Source organism: Periophthalmus magnuspinnatus, chromosome 4 (assembly GCF_009829125.3).
Source record: "Periophthalmus magnuspinnatus isolate fPerMag1 chromosome 4, fPerMag1.2.pri, whole genome shotgun sequence".
Classification (NCBI taxonomy): domain Eukaryota; kingdom Metazoa; phylum Chordata; class Actinopteri; order Gobiiformes; family Gobiidae; genus Periophthalmus; species Periophthalmus magnuspinnatus.
Window position 1 is genome coordinate 34,873,856 of NC_047129.1, and position 19,912 is coordinate 34,893,767.

Consider the following 19,912-nt stretch of genomic DNA (forward strand, 5'->3'; position numbering starts at 1 on the left):
AGTACTCCCTCCTGTCCAAACGCAGTGTAAATACTGCAGTTTTGTAGTACAGGATACTGCAGTACTGAGGGAGTGTGTCTGCAGGTCATGTGACCTGTAAAAGTGAAAGAGGAAATGTAAGTTTATAACTTCAGGAACACGTCGCTGCTGTTTGTGGTACAAATACTTCAAATACTGCAGTAAACAGAAGTACTCGGGGAGTGACTGAACAGGAGCAGGTCAGAGCTGTGTACTTTTACTACATTTACTATGTAAGTACAAATGTACTGTAAAAGTACTTTACAAGTACTGTACAAATACTGTAAGAGTACTGTATGAGTATTGTACGAGTACTGTACAAGTACTGTGCGAGTCCTGTAAGAGTACTGTAAAATTACTGTAAGAGTACTATAAGAGTGCTGTAAATTACTGTACAAGTACTCTAAGAGTCCTGTACGAGTACTGTAAGAGTACTGTACAAATATTGTTCAAGTACTGTAAGAGTACTGTATAAGTACTGTAAGATTACTTTATGAGTACTGTAAGAGTACTGTACGAGTACTGTACGAGTACTGTACAAGTACTGTAAGAGTCCTGTACAAGACCTATACGAGTACTATAAAAGTGCTGTACGAGTACTGTACAAGTACTGTACAAATCTTGTATGAGTACTGTAAGAGTACTGTAAAAGTACTGTAAGAGTCATGCAAAAGTACTCTGTATACTGTTACTGTGAGTTCTGTGATAGTAGTAGTACTTTGGTGATTATGTCATTCTTTGGATGGACTCTGGTCATAGTAGTAGTACTAGTAGCAGTAGTATTAGTGGCAGTAGCAGCAGTAGTAGTAGTAGCAGCAGTAGTAGTAGTAGTAGTAGTAGCAGTAGTAGTAGTAGTAGTAGTAGTAGTAGTAGTAGTAGTAGTAGCAGTAGTAGTAGTAGCAGTAGAAGTAGTAGTAGTAGCAGTAGTAGTAGCAGTAATAGTAGCAGTAGTAGTAGTAGTAGTAGTAGTAGTAGTAGTAGCAGTAGTAGTAGCAGTAATAGTAGCAGTAGTAGTAGTAGTAGTAGCAGTAGTAGTAGTAGTAGTAGCAGTAGTAGCAGTAGTAGCAGTAGTAGTAGTAGTAGCAGTAGTAGTAGTAGTAGTAGTAGTTGTAGTAGTAGTAGTAGTAGCAGCAGTAGTAGTAGTAGTAGTAGCAGTAGTAGTAGTAGCAGTAGTAGTAGTAGCAGTAGAAGTAGTAGTAGTAGCAGTAGTAGTAGCAGTAATAGTAGCAGTAGTAGTAGTAGCAGTAATAGTAGTAACAGTAGCAGTAGTAGTAGCAGTAATAGTAGCAGTAGTAGCAGTAGAAGTAGTAGTAGTAGTAGTAGTAGTAGCAGTAGTTGAGCCATGTTCAGATCAGAACAACTGTGGTTTTGAACAGAGCAGGTCCTCCAATCAGAGTACAGTATTCTACTACACGGGCCAATCAGAGTACAGTATTCTACTACACGGTCCAATCAGAGTACAGTATTCTACTACACGGTCCAATCAGAGTACAGTATTCTGACCCACGGGCCAATCAGAGTACAGTATTCTGACCCACGGGCCAATCAGAGTACAGTATTCTGATCTATGAGTTCATTATCTTATAGTGTAAAAACATAGATATAATCATAAACAGCTGTTGCCCTGTTTGTCCTGTTTTTATTTGTGTCTAATCAAACACTGATGGTGACGGTGTGACCCTGATCTCCTCAGGATGGCCTCCTCAGATGTTCATTACTTCATCCTGAAGGAGAAACTAAAGTACGGCTACACTCATAAACCAGGGCAGATCTGCTTCACCAACACCTTCAAATTCCGGAAACAGGGCGATACTTTGGACGTGGTGTTCACAGACACGATCAGTGGAATGGACTATCCAGTGGAGAGGGAGAGTCTGGAGGCCATTAGCCGGGATGAGGCACAGCTCCTTATGCCTCTACCTGAAAATGAACGGCTGAAGGCACTGTCCCAAGGTCTGCGCTCGACTCGCCGGCTCCGACAGGGCACTGAGGTCACGGTCGAACATGGATCTGAACGCCTGAAAGGTTCCATACGTTACATCGGAAACATCACAAAGCCAAAGACCAAGTGGGACCTCCCGGGTGTGTTCTATGGGATAGAACTACAGGTAAATCCAGCAGGAACTCTTAAAAAATACACTATTGCTGCTTTTCAAATTCTAGAATGTGATGATGTCATACTCCCCGATGGGGTCAAGGGTCAGCTTTCCCTGTTGTTTACATTGTACTTTGCCATGAAACACCCAAAAGATAAATTCACAAATGTTGAACCTGATCATTTATATCAGTGACAAGAGCCAAGAGCTCACTGTGTTTAACAACAACAGGAACAACAAGGACGACAGCACCGTGTTTGAACCAGATCCACCTGAGCTGCTCCATCTGTGTTAAATATTATGACCCATTGTCTACGGTCTGGGAAGTAACAAAAAACAGATGGAAAAATGGTAAAAGAAAGAAGTAAAAGGGACGTGGACAGGGATGTGGACAGGTGTATGGACAGGGATGTGGACAGGAGTATGGACAGGGATGTGGACAGGAGTATGGACAGGGATGTGGACAGGTGTATGGACAGGGGTGTGGACAGGAGTATGGACAGTGTTGTGGACAGGGGTCTGGACAGGAGTATGGACAGGTGTATGGACAGTGTTGTGGACAGGAGTGTGGACAGGAGTATGGACAGGGATGTGGACAGGAGTATGGACAGGGATGTGGACAGTGTTGTGGACAGGGATGTGGACAGGAGTATGGACAGGGATGTGGACAGGAGTATGGACAGGGATGTGGACAGTGTTGTAGACAGGGATGTGGACAGGAGTATGGACAGGGATGTGGACAGTGTTGTGGACAGGGATGTGGACAGGAGTATGGACAGGGATGTGGACAGGAGTATGGACAGGGATGTGGACAGTGTTGTGGACAGGGATGTGGACAGGAGTATGGACAGGGATGTGGACAGGAGTATGGACAGGGATGTGGACAGGAGTATGGACAGGGATGTGGACAGGGATGTGGACAGGTGTATGGACAGGGGTGTGGACAGGGGTGTGGACAGGAGTATGGACAGGGATGTGGACAGGAGTATGGACAGGGATGTGGACAGGAGTGTCGACAGGTGTATGGACAGGGATGTGGACAGGAGTATGGACAGGGATGTGGACAGGAGTATGGACAGGGGTGTGGACAGGAGTGTGGACAGGAGTATGGACAGGGATGTGGACAGTGTTGTGGACAGGGGTGTGGACAGGAGTGTGGACAGGAGTATGGACAGGGATGTGGACAGGAGTATGGACAGGGGTGTGGACAGGAGTGTGGACAGGAGTATGGACAGGAGTGTGGACAGGGATGTGGACAGGAGTGTGGACAGGGGTGTGGACAGGAGTGTGGACAGGAGTATGGACAGGGATGTGGACAGTGTTGTGGACAGGGGTGTGGACAGGAGTGTGGACAGGAGTATGGACAGGAGTGTGGACAGGGACGTGGACAGGAGTATGGACAGGGATGTGGACAGGAGTATGGACAGGGATGTGGACAGGTATGTGGACAGGAGTATGGACAGGAGTATGGACAGGGATGTGGACAGTGTTGTGGACAGGAGTGTGGACAGGAGTATGGACAGGGATGCATCGATCCAGTTGTTTCAGCTCTGATACCTATTCTGATACTGCAGCTTTAAGTATCTGCAGATACTCAATGTCGACCGATACCAGAATCTGAAACAAAAATAAAATAAGGTGTAACTCCTCCAGAGATACTGACATCGATAAAACTTCAGTCTGAAACTTTCTGGACCAGTACCTGCTAGTGTAATTATATCGGTTTATTTGTCCAACCAGGATATTGGCTGGACCGATATTTGATCGATCCAATACATTTTTCAGTATTTGATACCAGTGTCTGACAGAGGCTCATGAGTCCCACATTAAAAGAATCAAAGAATCAAAGAACTGAAAGACAAAACTTTAAACGACTGATTTCTTATAAATGCTGTAAACTCTGGTTTGCTTCTATTCAATTCAATTCATTTATTTTTGTAACGCCCAAAATCACAACAACAGTTGTCTCGAAGGGCGTTCATGTTTTGGTTGATGGGGGAAACCGGAGTACCCGGAGGAAACCCATCCAGACACGGGGAGAAACATGAAAAACTCCACACAGAAAGGCCTGGTGACCCGGGGATCGAACCAACCTTCTTGCTGTGAGACATGAGTGATGGCACTCAGTCACCGTGCCGCCAAGACACAAAAAACAAAACAACAGGAAGAATCAGACACAACAAGAAAAATCAGACACAACAGGAAAAATCAGACACAACAGGAAAAATCAGACAACATAAGAAATCGGCCAGGAGACCAGACGAGGAGGAGGAGAGCCGGGCGAGGAGGAGGAGAGCCAGGCAAGGAGGAGGTCCAACTGTCATCGGGGCATCTGAAAGAGATACACTCCACAGGGGGAGTGGGACAGGGGACAACATGTGAATAGCATTGCTGATGAGAAAATAGGGCAAAGTAGAGGATAGTGCTCAGGTTGCCATACTTCCCCCAGCTAGTTACTCCTACTGCAGCTTATCTTATCCCGGGTTTTAATAACCCTAACTCCCTCACTAAGTAACCTGATCATACGCTATACCGAAGAGGAAAGTTTTAAGCCTGGTCTTAAATACAGAGACTGTGGGGGCCTGTTTAACATCAGCAGGGAGTTGATTCCATAGCACAGGAGCTTGGTAACTGAATGCTCTCCCTCCCACTGTACTTTTGGACACTCTAGGAACCACTAATAGTCCTGCATTCTGAGAGCGGAGTGCTCTGTTTGGCTGGTACGGGACAATAGCATCTTGCAGATAGGATGGGGCCAAACCGTTTAGGGCTTTGTATGTCAGGAGGAGGACTTTGAATTTGATTCTAAGCTCGACAGGAAGCCAGTGCAGATATTTTAGTACAGGACTGATGTGGTCTCTTCTTTTAGTTCCTGTTAGGACTCTGGCCGCTGCATTTTGGACCAACTGGAGGCTCCTTATAGTACTTTATAGTACTTTATAGTACTTTTGGGGCAGGCGGCAAGCAGGGAATTACAGTAATCAAGTCTGGAAGTAACAAATGCATGGATGAGTTTTTCAGCATCGTTTTTAGGTAAAATATTTCTAATTTTAGTTATATTTCGCAGGTGAAAGTATGCGGTTTTACAAGCTAGGTTTATATGGGCTGTGAATGAGAGATTTTGATCAAATAGGACTCCAAGATTTTTTACAGTAGGGCTAGAAGCTATATTCACATTGTCGAGTGAGAATATCTGGTCTGACAGAGAATCTCTTTGACCTTTGGGACCAACGACAATGACCTCTGTTTTTTCAGGATTTAAGAGCAGGTAATTCAAGGTCATCCAGGTTTTGATGTCCTTCACACAGGCACTGAGTTTATCTATTTGATCAGTCTGGTTTGGTTTCATTGATAAGTACAGCTGAGTGTCATCAGCGTAGCAGTGAAAATTAATGCCATGTTTTCTGATAATGTTACCCAATGGCAACATATACAGAGTAAATAGGATTGGACCAAGCACAGATCCTTGTGGAACACCACAGGCTACTTTAGAACAGGGAGAGGTGCTCTGGTTTATACTAACAAACTGGTACCTATCTGATAGATAGGATTTAAACCATTTGAGGGCGTTCCCTCTGATTCCAATGTCACTTCTCATAAACTCTTGTGAGTGTCTCACTCATGTAGACTTTTGTTTCTTGTGTGTCTCACTCGCCGAGATTCTTGTTTCTTGTGTGTGCGTCTCACTCTCGTAGACTCTTGTTTCTTATGTTTGTGTGTGTCTCACTCTCAAAGATTCTCGTTTCTTGTGTTTGTCTCACTCCTGTAGACTCTTGTTTCTTGTGTGTGCGTCTCACTCTTGTAGACTCTTGTTTCTTGTGTGTGTGTCTCACTCTCATAGACTCTTGTTTCTTGTGTGTGTGTCTCACTCTCATAGACTCTTGTTTCTTGTGTGTGTGTCTCACTCTCATAGACTCATTTCTTCTGTGCATCTTACTCTCGTTAGACTCTCGTTTCTTGTGTGTGTGTCTCACTCTCGTAGACTCTCGTTTCTTGTGTGTGTCTCACTCTCATAGACTCTTGTTTCTTGTGTGTGCGTCTCACTCTCGTTAGACTCTCGTTTCTTGTGTGTACGTCTCACTCTTGTTAGACTCTCGTTTCTTGTGTGTGCGTCTCACTCTCGTAGACTCTCGTTTCTTGTGTGTGTGTCTCACTCTCATAGACTCTTGTTTCTTGTGTGTGTCTCACTCTCATAGACTCTTTTTACTTATATTTGTGTGTGTCTCACTCTCATAGACTCTTTTTTCTTATATTTGTGTGTGTCTCACTCTCATACACTCTCGTTTCTTGTGTGTGCGTCTCACTCTCATAGACTCTTGTTTCTTGTGTGTGCGTCTCACTCTCATAGACTCTTGTTTCTTGTGTGTTTCTCACTCTCATAGACTCTTGTTTCTTGTGTGTGCGTCTCACTCTCATAGACTCTTGTTTCTTGTGTGTGCGTCTCACTCTCGTAGACTCTTGTTTCTTGTGTGTTTCTCACTCTCATAGACTCTTGTTTCTTGTGTGTGCGTCTCACTCTCATAGACTCTTGTTTCTTGTGTGTGCGTCTCACTCTCGTAGACTCTTGTTTCTTGTGTGTGTCTCACTCTCATAGACTCTTGTTTCTTGTGTGTGCGTCTCACTCTCGTTAGACTCTCGTTTCTTGTGTGTACGTCTCACTCTTGTTAGACTCTCGTTTCTTGTGTGTGCGTCTCACTCTCGTAGACTCTCGTTTCTTGTGTGTGTGTCTCACTCTCATAGACTCTTGTTTCTTGTGTGTGTCTCACTCTCATAGACTCTTTTTACTTATATTTGTGTGTGTCTCACTCTCATAGACTCTTTTTTCTTATATTTGTGTGTGTCTCACTCTCATACACTCTCGTTTCTTGTGTGTGCGTCTCACTCTCATAGACTCTTGTTTCTTGTGTGTGCGTCTCACTCTCATAGACTCTTGTTTCTTGTGTGTTTCTCACTCTCGTAGACTCTTGTTTCTTGTGTGTGTGTCTCACTCTCGTAGACTCTTGTTTCTTGTGTGTGCGTCTCACTCTCATAGACTCTTGTTTCTTGTGTGTGCGTCTCACTCTCATAGACTCTTGTTTCTTGTGTGTGCGTCTCACTCTCATAGACTCTTGTTTCTTGTGTGTGCGTCTCACTCTCGTAGACTCTTGTTTCTTGTGTGTGCGTCTCACTCTCGTAGACTCATGTTTCATGTCTGTTTCTGCTGATGCTCTTGTGTTTCCAGGGCTCAGACCGAGGCAAAGGCAACTCTGACGGCTCTCGATTCTTCTCCTGCGATAAAAACTGTGGTGTGTTCGTTCCCTTCAACAGGATCACAGCCATAGAACCAAAGACCAGCCTCAAACAAGAGCCAGAACCAGAACCAGAGTTAGACCCAGACCCAAAACCGGGCAGTCCAGATCTGAGACTGAGACAGTCCCTGTGGTCTGGGCCGGACCTTCACCCAGACCAAGGCCAGCCCATGTCCTTTCTTTCAAGCCATTTTGTTCAACCCCTCCCTCACAGAGAGTCCAGACCAGAGTCCAGACCTGAGTCCAAATCCAAAATGAAATCAGAGTCTTTGGAACTGGATCGCGGGAAGTCCACGGCAGAAGCTGGCAAAACCAGGTATGACCATGATCCTGAGGGCCTACTATAAAGAACACGTCTTGTTGAAAAGCGGGCTAATCGGACCAAGAGACGCAAGACTTGGGGGAAATTTACAGTGTTTATTTACAAGTTGTGAAATAACAAATAATAATGTGAGTTGAGCTGGCGGGGGACAGGGGGCAAGGTGCAGGCCAAGGGTCCAGGGACAGGACGGGTGGTGTGGCAGAGCCGACGGTGCGGGCGGCGTTGGAGCGGGGAGCAGGATGCGAGCCGGGGTCCAGGAACGTACGGGGCACAGGGACAGAGACAGGGCGACCAGAGCCAGGGGGAGGAGCAGAGTGCAGAGCGGTGTCCAGAGGCGTAGTGTGCGATGAACAAGGCGAGACAGGACTGTACCAGGTCTGGAAAGCCGGGTTGGAGCAGGGAGCTGGGGTGGTCCAGAAGACAGGGTCTGGAGGGGAGCATGAAAAATCCGAATGAGCAGAATACAACGAGCAAAAATACAAAGGCAAAAACAAGCTAGATATTCACATTGACACGCGGACGATCTGGCCCCGAGTGTCTGGTCCTGGCCCCTCTTATCCACGGCAGGTGGAGATGATTGGGCTGATGAGCTGCAGGTGCGCGTGGGAGGAGCCAGGAGTTTAGCCTAGCTCTGGCTCTGGCAGGTGGGGGAGGGAAGGAGCAGGGCAGGAGACAACACATGGAGCGGAATAGTGCGGATCGTGACACGTATGTTATGTAGACGACAGATACAGAGAAATACTGAATGTAGTATCGTATTATATCATCTCTAATGTGCCCCACAGTCTGACCAATCACAAGTCTCCTCCTGAACCCAAGACCAAGGCTGGAACCAGCACTGGACCCAAATCTGAACCAGTGCGACCCAGAGCAGGAGACCGGGTTCTGTTTGAGCTGGAAAAGAACAAGACTGCAGAGGGTTTCGTGGTGTTGAGCCGTGAGAAGACGATGGTGCACGTCGAGGTACATCGTGATGTCATCGTGTACAGCAAGAGAGAGAGAGAAAAAGAGGAGAGAGAGGAGAGTGAGAGAGAAATAGAGACAGATAGAAAGAGAGAATCAAATATTATGAGTTCAAAGACATCAGGGAGGCTAACCAGCTACATGCTAACCAGCTGTGTGCTAACTGGTATCCATCACTTTTAATATACTGTATATAGTATATGTATATATATATATTTTTTCAAAATGTTTATGGGAAACATTTATGAGAAATGACTTGCAGAACCAGAGGGGGGGGGGGGGTTATCAGTAGATCTCCAGACTACGGGCTATGGGACCTTCTATGTGTGGGGCTTCAGTGGGAGGAGCTTCAGTGGGCGGAGCTTCTTTGGGCGGGGCTCTTCATTCTGACGTGTGTTTCAGGGCGGTTCCGGGACGGTGCTTGCGATTCCTCTGGAGCGTGTCCTGATGGTGGTGCCTGGAGCCGGTACAGTTTAAGCTGTTTATGCTCAAAGGATCTCATTTAGGATAATTTATTCATCATTTATTTAAAATGTATTTCATTTATTATAAAGTATAGACCCTTCCAGCAGTGTGTCGAATGACTCTGCTCACAGCCCGGTTCTGATACAAATGTGTTATCTCATTTTAACAGTATAATAAAAACATTATTCTGGCGTTTGTGGACAGAGATGTTTAAATGTTTGTCACATTTAACAGGAATAAAAACATCGATATCGAAGATCCAGCTCCAGTTTGTAAAATTCCTCATGTTTGGTGTTGCTACATGTGGTGATGTTTTCTGCCAAATCGAGTCGTTTCAGTTGCCAAAACAGCCCTAGTTTTTTGAGTTTGTGATGTTTGGAGGCTAAAGCTCCCACTGAAAAGGCATCGGAGCTAAAGTATGGAAGAGCATCAGGCTTTTGACACTGGGAGGGTCTATGTGGTTCATATAGTAAATTATAACTTAATGATGATGCTCCTCCCTCAGATTCAGAGGAACAAAACCCAGGGTCTGAAGAGTCTAAGACCGACCCATCCAGGCCAGCGTCTGAGGTTCTGCTCCATGTGAAGTCCCAGTCTGGTCCTGTCCAGTCCAGGTCTGTTTGAAGTAGACGTATATTCTGCTTGAGTCTCTATGGTTCTCATCTCTGACCCCTGTGGATCATAATGTTATAATTTACACATTTTAAATCACAATATTCATCTAAAACAAGTCCACTGACCTCCACGTTAGAAAACTGTGGTGTCCACAGTAACCGTAAACGTCATCACAACAAAGCGCCGCTGTAGCGCCCCCTATGGACAGATGCACGTCATACTAGAGCAGCACATTTTTATTCATTTGCACCAAAATGACGATGCGACGCTGCAGAATCCTACGAGTATCAACGATTAAGAAAATAAAACTGGAGAAGGAAGAGCGGACGTCACAGTGGGCGTGTCACAGTGGGCGTGTATCAGGGGGCGTGTCTCAGGGGGCTGTCACAGGGGGCGTGTCACAGTGGGCGTGTCACAGGGGGCTGTCACAGGGGGCGTGTCACAGTGGGCGTGTCTCAGGGGGCGTGTCTCAGGGGGCTGTCACAGGGGGCGTGTCACAGTGGGCGTGTCTCAGTAGGCGTGTCACAGTGGGCGTGTCACAGTGGGCGTGTCTCAGTGGGCGTGTCACAGTGGGCGTGTCACAGTGGGCGTGTCTCAGTGGGCGTGTCACAGTGGACATGTCACAGTGGGCGTGTCTCTGGGGGGGTGTCTCAGGGGGCGTGTCTCAGTGGGCGTGTCTCAGTGGGCGTGTCACAGTGGGTGTGTCTCAGGGGGCGTGTCTCAGTGGGCGTGTCACAGTGGACGTGTCACAGGGGGCGTGTCTCTGGGGGGGTGTCTCAGGGGGCGTGTCTCAGTGGGCGTGTCACAGTGGACGTGTCACAGGGGGCGTGTCTCTGGGGGGGTGTCTCAGGGGGCGTGTCACAGTGGGTGTGTCTCAGGGGGCGTGTCCCGGTGGAGGTTGAATGGTTTGAACAGAACAGCTTGAAGAATCTGTTAAAGATGCATTATTCATAATTTAACTCTTACCTCAAAGGTTGGAACATCTCAGCGGGTCTCCAGGACACGGACCAGAACCTCGGTCCCAGTCTGAGCCCAAGACTAGATCCAGGACTGGACCTGAGTCCAGACCTGAGTCTAGACCTGAGTCCAGACCTGAGTCCAGACCTGAGTCCAGACCTGGCTCATCACTCAGAGCAGGAGACCGGGTTATTTTCTTCGATGAGATGGAGCGGCGTGTAGAGGGCGCCGTGGTCTTCATAGAGACAGACCAAGATGGGACTATGGTTCACATCTCGGTGAGTCCCGGCTAAAGCCCCACTGCGGAACATTTCATCAGATGCTCCATTCAGGTCAAACATGGTGGAGAAAAAAAGGAAAAATATCACAGAGGACTGAGACAAGTGACACCAAGGAGCCGCTGTGATTGGACCGTCCCATTGTTATTGTACAGTCTGTGTCTACAGGACGTAGACGCGACTGGAGACTCCGGCAAAGTGCTCCTCAGTGGAGATGTTCCTCAGAGTCTAAAAGCTGTTGTGTACATTATGTTCCTGTGTGTTTCTGTGTGTTCTTGTGTGTTCTTGTGTATTCTTGTGTATTCTTGTGTGTTCTTGTGTGTTCTTGTGTGTTCTTGTGTGTTTCTGTGTGTTTCTGTGTGTTCTTGTGTATTCTTGTGTGTTTCTGTGTGTTCTTGTGTGTAGCTCCTGTTCTTGATGATGTTCGTGTGTGTTTCAGAGCGACACAGGGACCTCCATTGTTCCTCTTCAGGGCGTGGCCAAACTGGAACCTGAGCGAGGTACTGCACAGCTGTGTTCACAACTTGTATTTTACACTGTTCTAGTCCTGGTTTAGTCCTGGTTTAGTCCTGGTTTAGTCCTGGTTTAGTCCTGGTTTAGTCCTGGTTTAGTCCTGGTTTAGTCCTGGTCCTGTACGAGTAAATAAATCCTGCCAAACACTACAGGATTTGCCTGATTTAAACCCGATGTGAGTGAGTCATTTTACTCTAAACAGGAAACAGAGGCGTGTTAGCATGTTAGCGTGTTAGCGTGTTAGCTCACACCTAAGGATGTCTGTGGATTTCAGGCTGTGCGTCTGAGTCCTACAGGTCTCATCCACAGTGAAAGATAAATTCAGCTCTGCTCAGGTCGCTGCTTTACACTACCTTATGCTTGAGCCTCGTTCGAGTCTCGTTTCAGTCTCGTTGAAGCCTCGTTGGATCCTTGTTTGAGTCTTGTTTGTGTCTCGTTGGAACTTTGTTTGTGTCTCCTTGGAGCCTCATTGGAGCTTTGTTGGAGTCTCGTTTGAGTCTTGCCGTTTATTGTACAATAATCGTTTCTATATATACACAATGTCCACTGTGTTACACTGTTATGTTTTATCTTTGTGGATAAAACATAACTGTTGTTTTTAATGCTTTATAAACTGAATTTGCATTTGGATTTTCTTAGATCCAGACACAGAGGACCTGTACAGGTCAGAGCCTCAGGAGAACTCTACAGCGCCCCCTGGAGACGCTCTCGGGCTGGATTCTCTGGTGGAGATCAGTCTTAGAAATGGGAGCAGCTTCGGGACCATTCGGTGGATCGGGAATCTACCTGGATTCCAGCACACGATGGCCGGACTGGAGCTGGTACGTCCTCTGTGTTTACTGAATAAAGAAGTGAAGTGAAAGTGTCCCACCTGTGTCACCTGTCCCACCTGTGTCACCTGTGTCTACTGTCCCACCTGTGTCACCTGTCCCACCCGTGTCACCTGTCCCACCCGTGTCACCTGTCCCACCCGTGTCACCTGTCCCACCTGTGTCACCTGTCCCACCTGTCCCACCTGTCCCACCTGTGTCACCCGTGTCACCTGTCCCACCTGTGTCACCCGTGTCACCTGTCCCACCTGTGTCACTTGTCCCTGTCCTAACCCTGCCTGTCTCTCCAGGAGGACCCCATGGGAACAAGTGATGGGACATTCAAAGGGCTCAGGTATTTCAAGTGTCCCGACAAACATGCCATGTTTGTGAAGCTCGCCTCCTGCCGCCCGGACTCACGCTTCAGCATAGCCAATCAGAGCGCTCGGAATGGCAGAGACTCAGCCAATCAGAGCGCTCGGAACGGCAGAGACTCAGCCAATCAGAGCGCTCGGAACGGCAGGGACTCGGCCATTTACAGCAGTCCTCTGAAGAAAGCTCGAGTGAACGACAGCGACCTCAGTGTAGACGATGCAGGTGAGTCGTGTCCTTGAGCAAAACACTTCCTCCTGTGGGTGTCTGTCCCCCGCCCTGACCGACTGTCGTCACGGTTTGTGCGGGTGCGGACCAAAGTGTGCAGACTCAGGGCAAGTTGACAGTGTTTATTTACAGAATAGTGAATTTTTTATCAGTTCATTCAAACACACGAGGAACCAGGGAGCGGGAGGCAGGTCAGGGACGGGAAAGCCAGGACCGGAGTGAAGACAGGAGCGAGACGAGACCGGGACAGGCGGGGCCGGCATAGTCCAGAGAGCGGGACCCAGGGCAGGAGGCGAGCAGCAAGCCGGAGACCAAGACAGGACAGGAGGCAAGACGGAGGGACGACTGTACCGGAGCCGGAGCGCAGAGGCAGGAGCAGGAACGAGCGAGGGCAGAGCGTGCAGACGAGTAACAAAGATACAAAACTGAGCCGGAGCATTCACGTTCACACACGGACGGTCTGGCTCCGAGTGTCTTCTGTCGAGTCCTCATATCCTCAGCAGCAGGTGACGGTGATTGTGCTGATGCGCTCCAGGTGCGTGTGGGAGGAGTCAGAGACTCCGCCCAGCTCCAGACAGACAGGTAGGGGAGGGGGAGAGAGCACAGGAGGACAGGGACAAACGGACATCAGGACACTGACTGTTGATACTCCCCACAGCCAGAGAGTTTGCATGTTCTCCCTGTGTCTGTGGAGTTTGTGTGTTCTCTTTGTGTCTGTGGAGTTTGCGTGTTCTGTCTGTGGAGTTTGCGTGTTCTCTCTGTGTCTGTGGAGTTTGTGTGTTCTCTCTGTGTCTGTGGAGTTTGCGTGTTCTCTCTGTGTCTGTGTGGAGTTTGCGTGTTCTCTCTGTGTCTGTGGAGTTTGTGTGTTCTCTCTGTGTCTGTGGAGTTTGCGTGTTCTGTCTGTGGAGTTTGCGTGTTCTCTCTGTGTCTGTGGAGTTTGCGTGTTCTCTCTGTGTCTGTGGAGTTTGCGTGTTCTCTCTGTGTCTGTGTGGAGTTTGCGTGTTCTCTCTGTGTCTGTGGAGTTTGTGTGTTCTCTCTGTGTCTGTGGAGTTTGCGTGTTCTCTCTGTGTCTGTGGAGTTTGCGTGTTCTCTCTGTGTCTGTGGAGTTTGCGTGTTCTGTCTGTGGAGTTTGCGTGTTCTGTCTGTGTCTGTGGAGTTTGCGTGTTCTGTCTGTGTCTGTGGAGTTTGCGTGTTCTCTCTGTGTCTGTGTGGAGTTTGCGTGTTCTCTCTGTGTCTGTGGAGTTTGCGTGTTCTCTCTGTGTCTGTGTGGAGTTTGCGTGTTCTCTCTGTGTCTGTGGAGTTTGCGTGTTCTCTCCAGCTGAGGTCGTCTCACAGCTCCTGAGATTTAACCCACAGACACTCTTTTTCTCTCTTCTCCTCTCTCGTCCCTCTCTCTCTTCTCCTCAGGGCCGGTTCCTCCTCTGGGGGTGGAGGAGGTGGAGCACCTCCTGGTGGGGAAGATGAAGGGCATCCAGGGTCACCATAACTCCTGCTACATGGACAGTGCACTCTTCAGGTTGGGACATGTCTTCTGTAGCCTTACCTCTCTCCTCTCTTCTCTCCTCCGCTCTCCTCCTCTCCTCTCCTCCTCTCCTCCTCTTACCTCTCGCCTCCTCTCCTCCTCTTACCTCTCTCCTCTCCTCTCCTCCTCTTACCGCTCTCCTCCTCTCCTCTCCTCCTCTCCTCTCCTCCCCTTTCCTCCGCTCTCCTCCTCTCCTCTCCTCCTCTCCTCCTCTTACCTCTCGCCTCCTCTCCTCCTCTTACCTCTCGCCTCCTCTCCTCCTCTTACCTCTCTCCTCCCCTCTCCTCCTCTTACCTCTCTCCTCCTCTCACCCCTCTCCTCTCCTCCTCTCCTCTCCTCCCCTTTCCTCCTCTCTCCTCCCCTTTCCTCCTCTCTCCTCCTCTTACCTCTCTCCTCCTCTTACCTCTCTCCTCCTCTCCTCCTCTCCTCCTCTCTCCTCCTCTTACCTCTCTCCTCCCCTCTCCTCCTCTTACCTCTCTCCTCCTCTCCTCCCCTCTCCTCCTCTCACCCCTCTCCTCCTCTCCTCCTCTTACCTCTCTCCTCCTCTTACCTCTCTCCTCCTCTCCTCTCCTCCTCTCTCCTCCTCTCACCTCCTCCTCTCTCTCCTCCTCTTACCTCTCTCCTCCTCTTACCTCTCTCCTCCTCTCCTCTCCTCCCCTCTCCTCCTCTCACCTCCTCTTACCGCTCTCCTCCTCTCCTCCCCTCTCCTCTTCTCCTCTCCTCTCCTCCTCTCCTCTCCTCCCCTTTCCTCCTCTCTCCTCCTCTCTCCCCCTCTCCTCCTCTCACCCCTCTCCTCCTCTCCTCCCCTCTCCTCCTCTCACCCCTCTCCTCTCCTCCTCTCCTCTCCTCCCCTTTCCTCCTCTCTCCTCCTCTTACCCCTCTCCTCTCTCTCCTCCTCTTACCTCTCTCCTCCTCTCCTCCCCTTTCCTCCTCTCTCCTCCTCTTACCTCTCTCCTCCTCTCCTCCCCTTTCCTCCTCTCTCCTCCTCTTACCTCTCTCCTCTCCTCTCCTCTCCTCCTCTCTCCCCTCCTCTCTCCTCCTCTTACCTCTCTCCTCCCCTCTCCTCCTCTTACCTCTCTCCACCCCTCTCCTCCTCTTACCTCTCTCCTCCTCTTACCTCTCTCCTCCTCTTACCTCTCTCCTCCTCTTACCTCTCTCCTCCTCTCACCTCTCTCCTCTCTCTCGTCCTTCAGTTTGTTCAGTTGTTCGTCGGTTCTGGATTCTCTTTTGTTTAAATCGACTTCACCTCAAGACGCTGAAGTTCAGAAGATTCTACTGCATGACATCATCAACCCGCTGCGACGGTACGCACTACAAGTACTACTACTACAAGTACTACTACTACAAGTACTACTACAAGTACTACTACTACTACTACTACTACAAGTACTACTACTACTACTACAAGTACTACTACTACAAGTACTACTACTACTACAATTACTACTACCATGACTACAAGCACTACTAATACTAGAAGTACTACTACTAATACTCTTACTACTATGATTACTACAAGTACTACTTCTAGTCCTGTGAGTACTACTGTCATTGCTGCGACTCTTAATGAAGCTGATTCTTTTTCTTCAGTGTGAAAAATTTGGACACAGCAATTAACAATTCAAAACTAAAGATCTTTTGGGTCTGGCACATTTTGATCTAGTTGATTTTTCCAGAGAGGGTTTTGTGGAGGGACGCCACGTGATGAAACTGAGGAGGCAGCTTCAGAAACACGGCTTCAGTCAAACCTTCACCACCGACGAAAAAGGTTCAGAGCATCACAGCACGACAACACAAACCTTACAGGTGTTCTGACCATTGCATAATAACACAAACCTTACAGGTGTTCTGACCATCACATAACACAAACCTTACAGGTGTTCAGACCATCGCATAATAACACAAACCTTACAGGTGTTCTGACCATCGCATAATAACACAAACCTTACAGGTGTTCTGACCATCACATAATAACACAAACCTTACAGGTGATCAGACCATCACATAATAACACAAACCTTACAGGTGATCAGACCATCACATAATAACACAAACCTTACAGGTGATCAGACCATCACATAATAACACAAACCTTACAGGTGTTCTGACCATCACATAATAACACAAACCTTACAGGTGATCAGACCATCACATAATAACACAAACCTTACAAATATACAGACCATCATATGGTAACAACACAAACCTTACAGGAGTACAGACATCTCATGATAACACAAACCTTACAGGTGTTCAGACCATCACATAATTACACAAACGCGTGTTCAGACCATCAGAGACATTACACAAACCTTACAGGTATTCAGTCCATAGCTGACCACAGATCAGACCAGTCATCTGTTCAGATAATAAAGTCTCTGTTGCCTTCACTTAAAATGAGACAGACCCTGCAGCTGTTCATCCTGTCAAACGTGTTTTTCATGTGTTTCAGATGTTTTTTGTTTTGTTAATGTTTTTTTTTAATGTTTCTTAGACCCAGAGGAGTTCCTGACCGCCCTCATGCACCACATCCTGGCACTGGACCCACTGCTGAAACTGTGCGTCTGACTCTGTCCTGCTCTCTGATTGGCTGCTGTTTTGCGTCCTCTGCTCTATTTCGCTGATGTCTTGTGTCCTCTGTTCTGATTGGTCGGTGTCTTGTGTCCTCTGCTCTGATTGGTCGGTTTCTTGCAGGTGTTCCGGGGGAAAAGTCCAGGACTCATTCTGTTATCAGATCTTTTTGGACCAGAACCACGGCCTGGTCCTGCCCACGGTCCAACAGCTCCTGGAACACTCGCTCCACAGCAACGGACTGAAACTGAACCAGGTCTGGACCCGGACTGGACCAGGACTGGACCAAGGACTGGACCCGGACTGGACCAGGTCTGGACCCAGACTGGACCCGATCTGGACCAGGTCTGGATCTAAATCTCTCTCTCCACAGGTTCCTTCGTGTCTGATTTTACAAATGCCGCGTTTCGGAAAAAAGTTCAAAATGTTTGAAAAAATCATCCCGTCCCTGGAGCTGGACGTCACAGGCCTCGTCCAGCAGGGTGAGTTTAGTCCTGGTTTTGTCCTGGTTTAGTCCTGGTTTAGTCCTGGTTTAGTCCTGGTTTATTCCTGGTTCTGGTCTCTCCTCAGGTCTTAAACAGTGTGTGCTCTGTGGGGGCGGGGCCACGTACGAGTGCTCCGAGTGTTTCCTCGACTCGACGTTCGGCTCTGAGGGATTCAAGTTCTTCTGTGACGTGTGCAGCCGACAGGTACGGGAGGGCATCTGACACAGAGGGAGGGCATCTGACACAGAGGGAGGGCATCTGACACAGAGGGAGGGCATCTGACACACAGAGAGAACATCTGACACACAGAGAGAACATCTGACACACAGAGAGGGCATCTGACACACAGGGAGGGCATCTGACACACGGGGAGAACATCTGACACACGGGGAGAACATCTGACACACGGGGAGGGCATCTGACACACAGAGAGGGCATCTGACACACAGGGAGGGCATCTGACACACGGGGAGAACATCTGACACACGGGGAGGGCATCTGACACACAGGGAGGGCATCTGACACACAGGGAGGGCATCTGACACACAGGGAGGGCATCTGACACAGTTGTCTCTCTCAGGTCCACGCCCATCCCCGTCGCTGTGGCCACCGCCCTATTTCCCTAGCACCGCCCCCTGGCCGGTGTCTCCATGGTAACAGAGAGCGGCTCCACCTGCTGGCCGTCCTCTGCATCGAGACGAGTCACTACGTTTCCTTCGTCAAGTACGGACCTGAAAGAGAACAATGGCTGTTCTACGACAGCATGGCCGACCGCCAAGGTACGACGAGTACTACTGCAAGTACTACAAGTACTACAAGTACTACTACTAACACTACTACTACTTCAGATACTTAGAATAGAATAGAATGCATTTATTATCACTATACAAATGTACAACATCACACACATGTACAACACCGTACACATGTACAACACCGTACACATGTACAACACCGTACACATGTACAATACTATACACATGTACAACACCGTACACATGTACAACACCGTACACATGTACAATACTATACACATGTACAACACCGTACACATGTACAACACCGTACACATGTACAACACCGTACACATGTACAACACCGTACACATGTACAACACCGTACACATGTACAACACCGTACACATGTACAGTGAGATTAAAAACAACCCTCCAATACAAACATGGGACACCCACAGTAGAACTAAAATAAATAAATAAATAAATAAATAAATAAGTGCTAGTGCCAAATATAAAAACATTAAAACATAAAAACATAAAAACATAAAAATATAAAAACATAAAAACATAAAACTATAAAAACATAAAAACATTAAAACATAAAAATATAAAAACATAAAAATAGCCCAGAGTACAACTCGGTCAAACAAAATTTTACAATTACCCGGTAGTAAATACTGCAGAGTCACGTACTGCACTTGGTCAAGTACTGCACTTGGTCTAGTACTGCACTTGGTCTAGTACTGCACTTGGTCTAGTACTGCATTTGGTCTAGTACTGCACTTTAAATATTAAATTTATTAATAAATATTATTAAATATTATTAAATGTATTAAATATTATTAAATATTAAATGTATTAAATATTATTAAATATTAAATGTTGAAACCTGTCGTCCTTGTTGCTGTCGTTCTTTCAGGGGGGGACGACGGGTTCAATGTTCCTCAGGTGACTCTGGCTCCGGAGCTCGGCCAATACCTGGACATGTCTCTGTCTGAACTGGCCAATCAGGCGCCTCGAGACATGAAGGGCGTGGCCAAGAGGCTGCTGTGCGACGCCTACCTTTACCTGTACCAAAGCCCCGCCCTCCAGCTGTACCTCTAATCTCCTGAGACCAAAGCCCCGCCCTCCAGCTGTACCTCTAACCTCCTGAGACCAAAGCCCCGCCCTCCAGCTGTACCTCTAACCTCCTGAGACCCGGCGTCCTCATATGTGGACACACGTTTTTGGCTCGTCTGGGCCACAGTGCAAATTATGTTTGCATGTTTAGAGTATTTTATTTAATTTTTTTTTTCTTTTCCTTCCTGCTCCTGTCTCTTCACATGAGACACTTTGTTCCAAGAGACACAATTGTTGTTTCTCATTTTGCTTTTACTCAGGACAAATGTTTCTGTTTCAGGGTCTTAATAGTTTTTGTAAATCATTATTTAAATGTTTTATCAAAATGAGTAAAATTTCACATATGACGACGTTTGATTTACTTTTTTTTCTTTTTTCTCAGAAACGACATAATGTGAAAAGATAATTCTTTGTATTTAGACTCATCAGGTGCAAAAAACAAAGAGAAATGAATAAAACCACGACAGAGCTCGGGTCTGAGGATAAACCTCCACACAAGACCTGGTTTAGTCCTGGTTTAGTCCTGGTTCAGTCCTGGTTCAGTCCTGGTTCAG

The 19,912-nt window shown here is 47.6% G+C and overlaps 1 protein-coding gene across 1 annotated transcript; it reads left to right on the forward strand.

Annotated features, from left to right (window-relative positions):
• Nucleotides 1–120: 120 nt before the first annotated feature.
• On the forward strand, nucleotides 121–19,912 carry cyldl (cylindromatosis (turban tumor syndrome), like). The gene is made up of 19 exons (XM_055221190.1): nucleotides 121–218; nucleotides 1,712–2,126; nucleotides 7,336–7,718; nucleotides 8,510–8,687; nucleotides 9,090–9,153; nucleotides 9,658–9,766; nucleotides 10,741–11,002; nucleotides 11,442–11,502; nucleotides 12,155–12,336; nucleotides 12,636–12,921; nucleotides 14,332–14,440; nucleotides 15,640–15,750; nucleotides 16,123–16,214; nucleotides 16,941–17,004; nucleotides 17,141–17,273; nucleotides 17,391–17,499; nucleotides 17,588–17,706; nucleotides 18,083–18,281; nucleotides 19,159–19,912. The coding sequence occupies exons 2-19, from the start codon at nucleotides 1,713–1,715 to the stop codon at nucleotides 19,341–19,343; spliced, it is 3,060 nt and encodes a 1,019-aa protein (XP_055077165.1). The 5' UTR covers nucleotides 121–218; nucleotide 1,712; the 3' UTR covers nucleotides 19,344–19,912.

What these genes read in the sequence shown, in the direction of transcription:
- cyldl (XM_055221190.1), top strand. Translation starts at nt 1,713, where the DNA reads ATGGCCTCCTCAGATGTTCATTACTTCATCCTGAAGGAGAAACTAAAG. An exon ending in ATGGACAGTGCACTCTTCAG is followed by an intron (nt 14,441 to 15,639) that starts GTTGGGACATGT and finishes CTCGTCCTTCAG; the next exon opens with TTTGTTCAGTTGTTCGTCGG. An exon ending in GTGACGTGTGCAGCCGACAG is followed by an intron (nt 17,707 to 18,082) that starts GTACGGGAGGGC and finishes TGTCTCTCTCAG; the next exon opens with GTCCACGCCCATCCCCGTCG.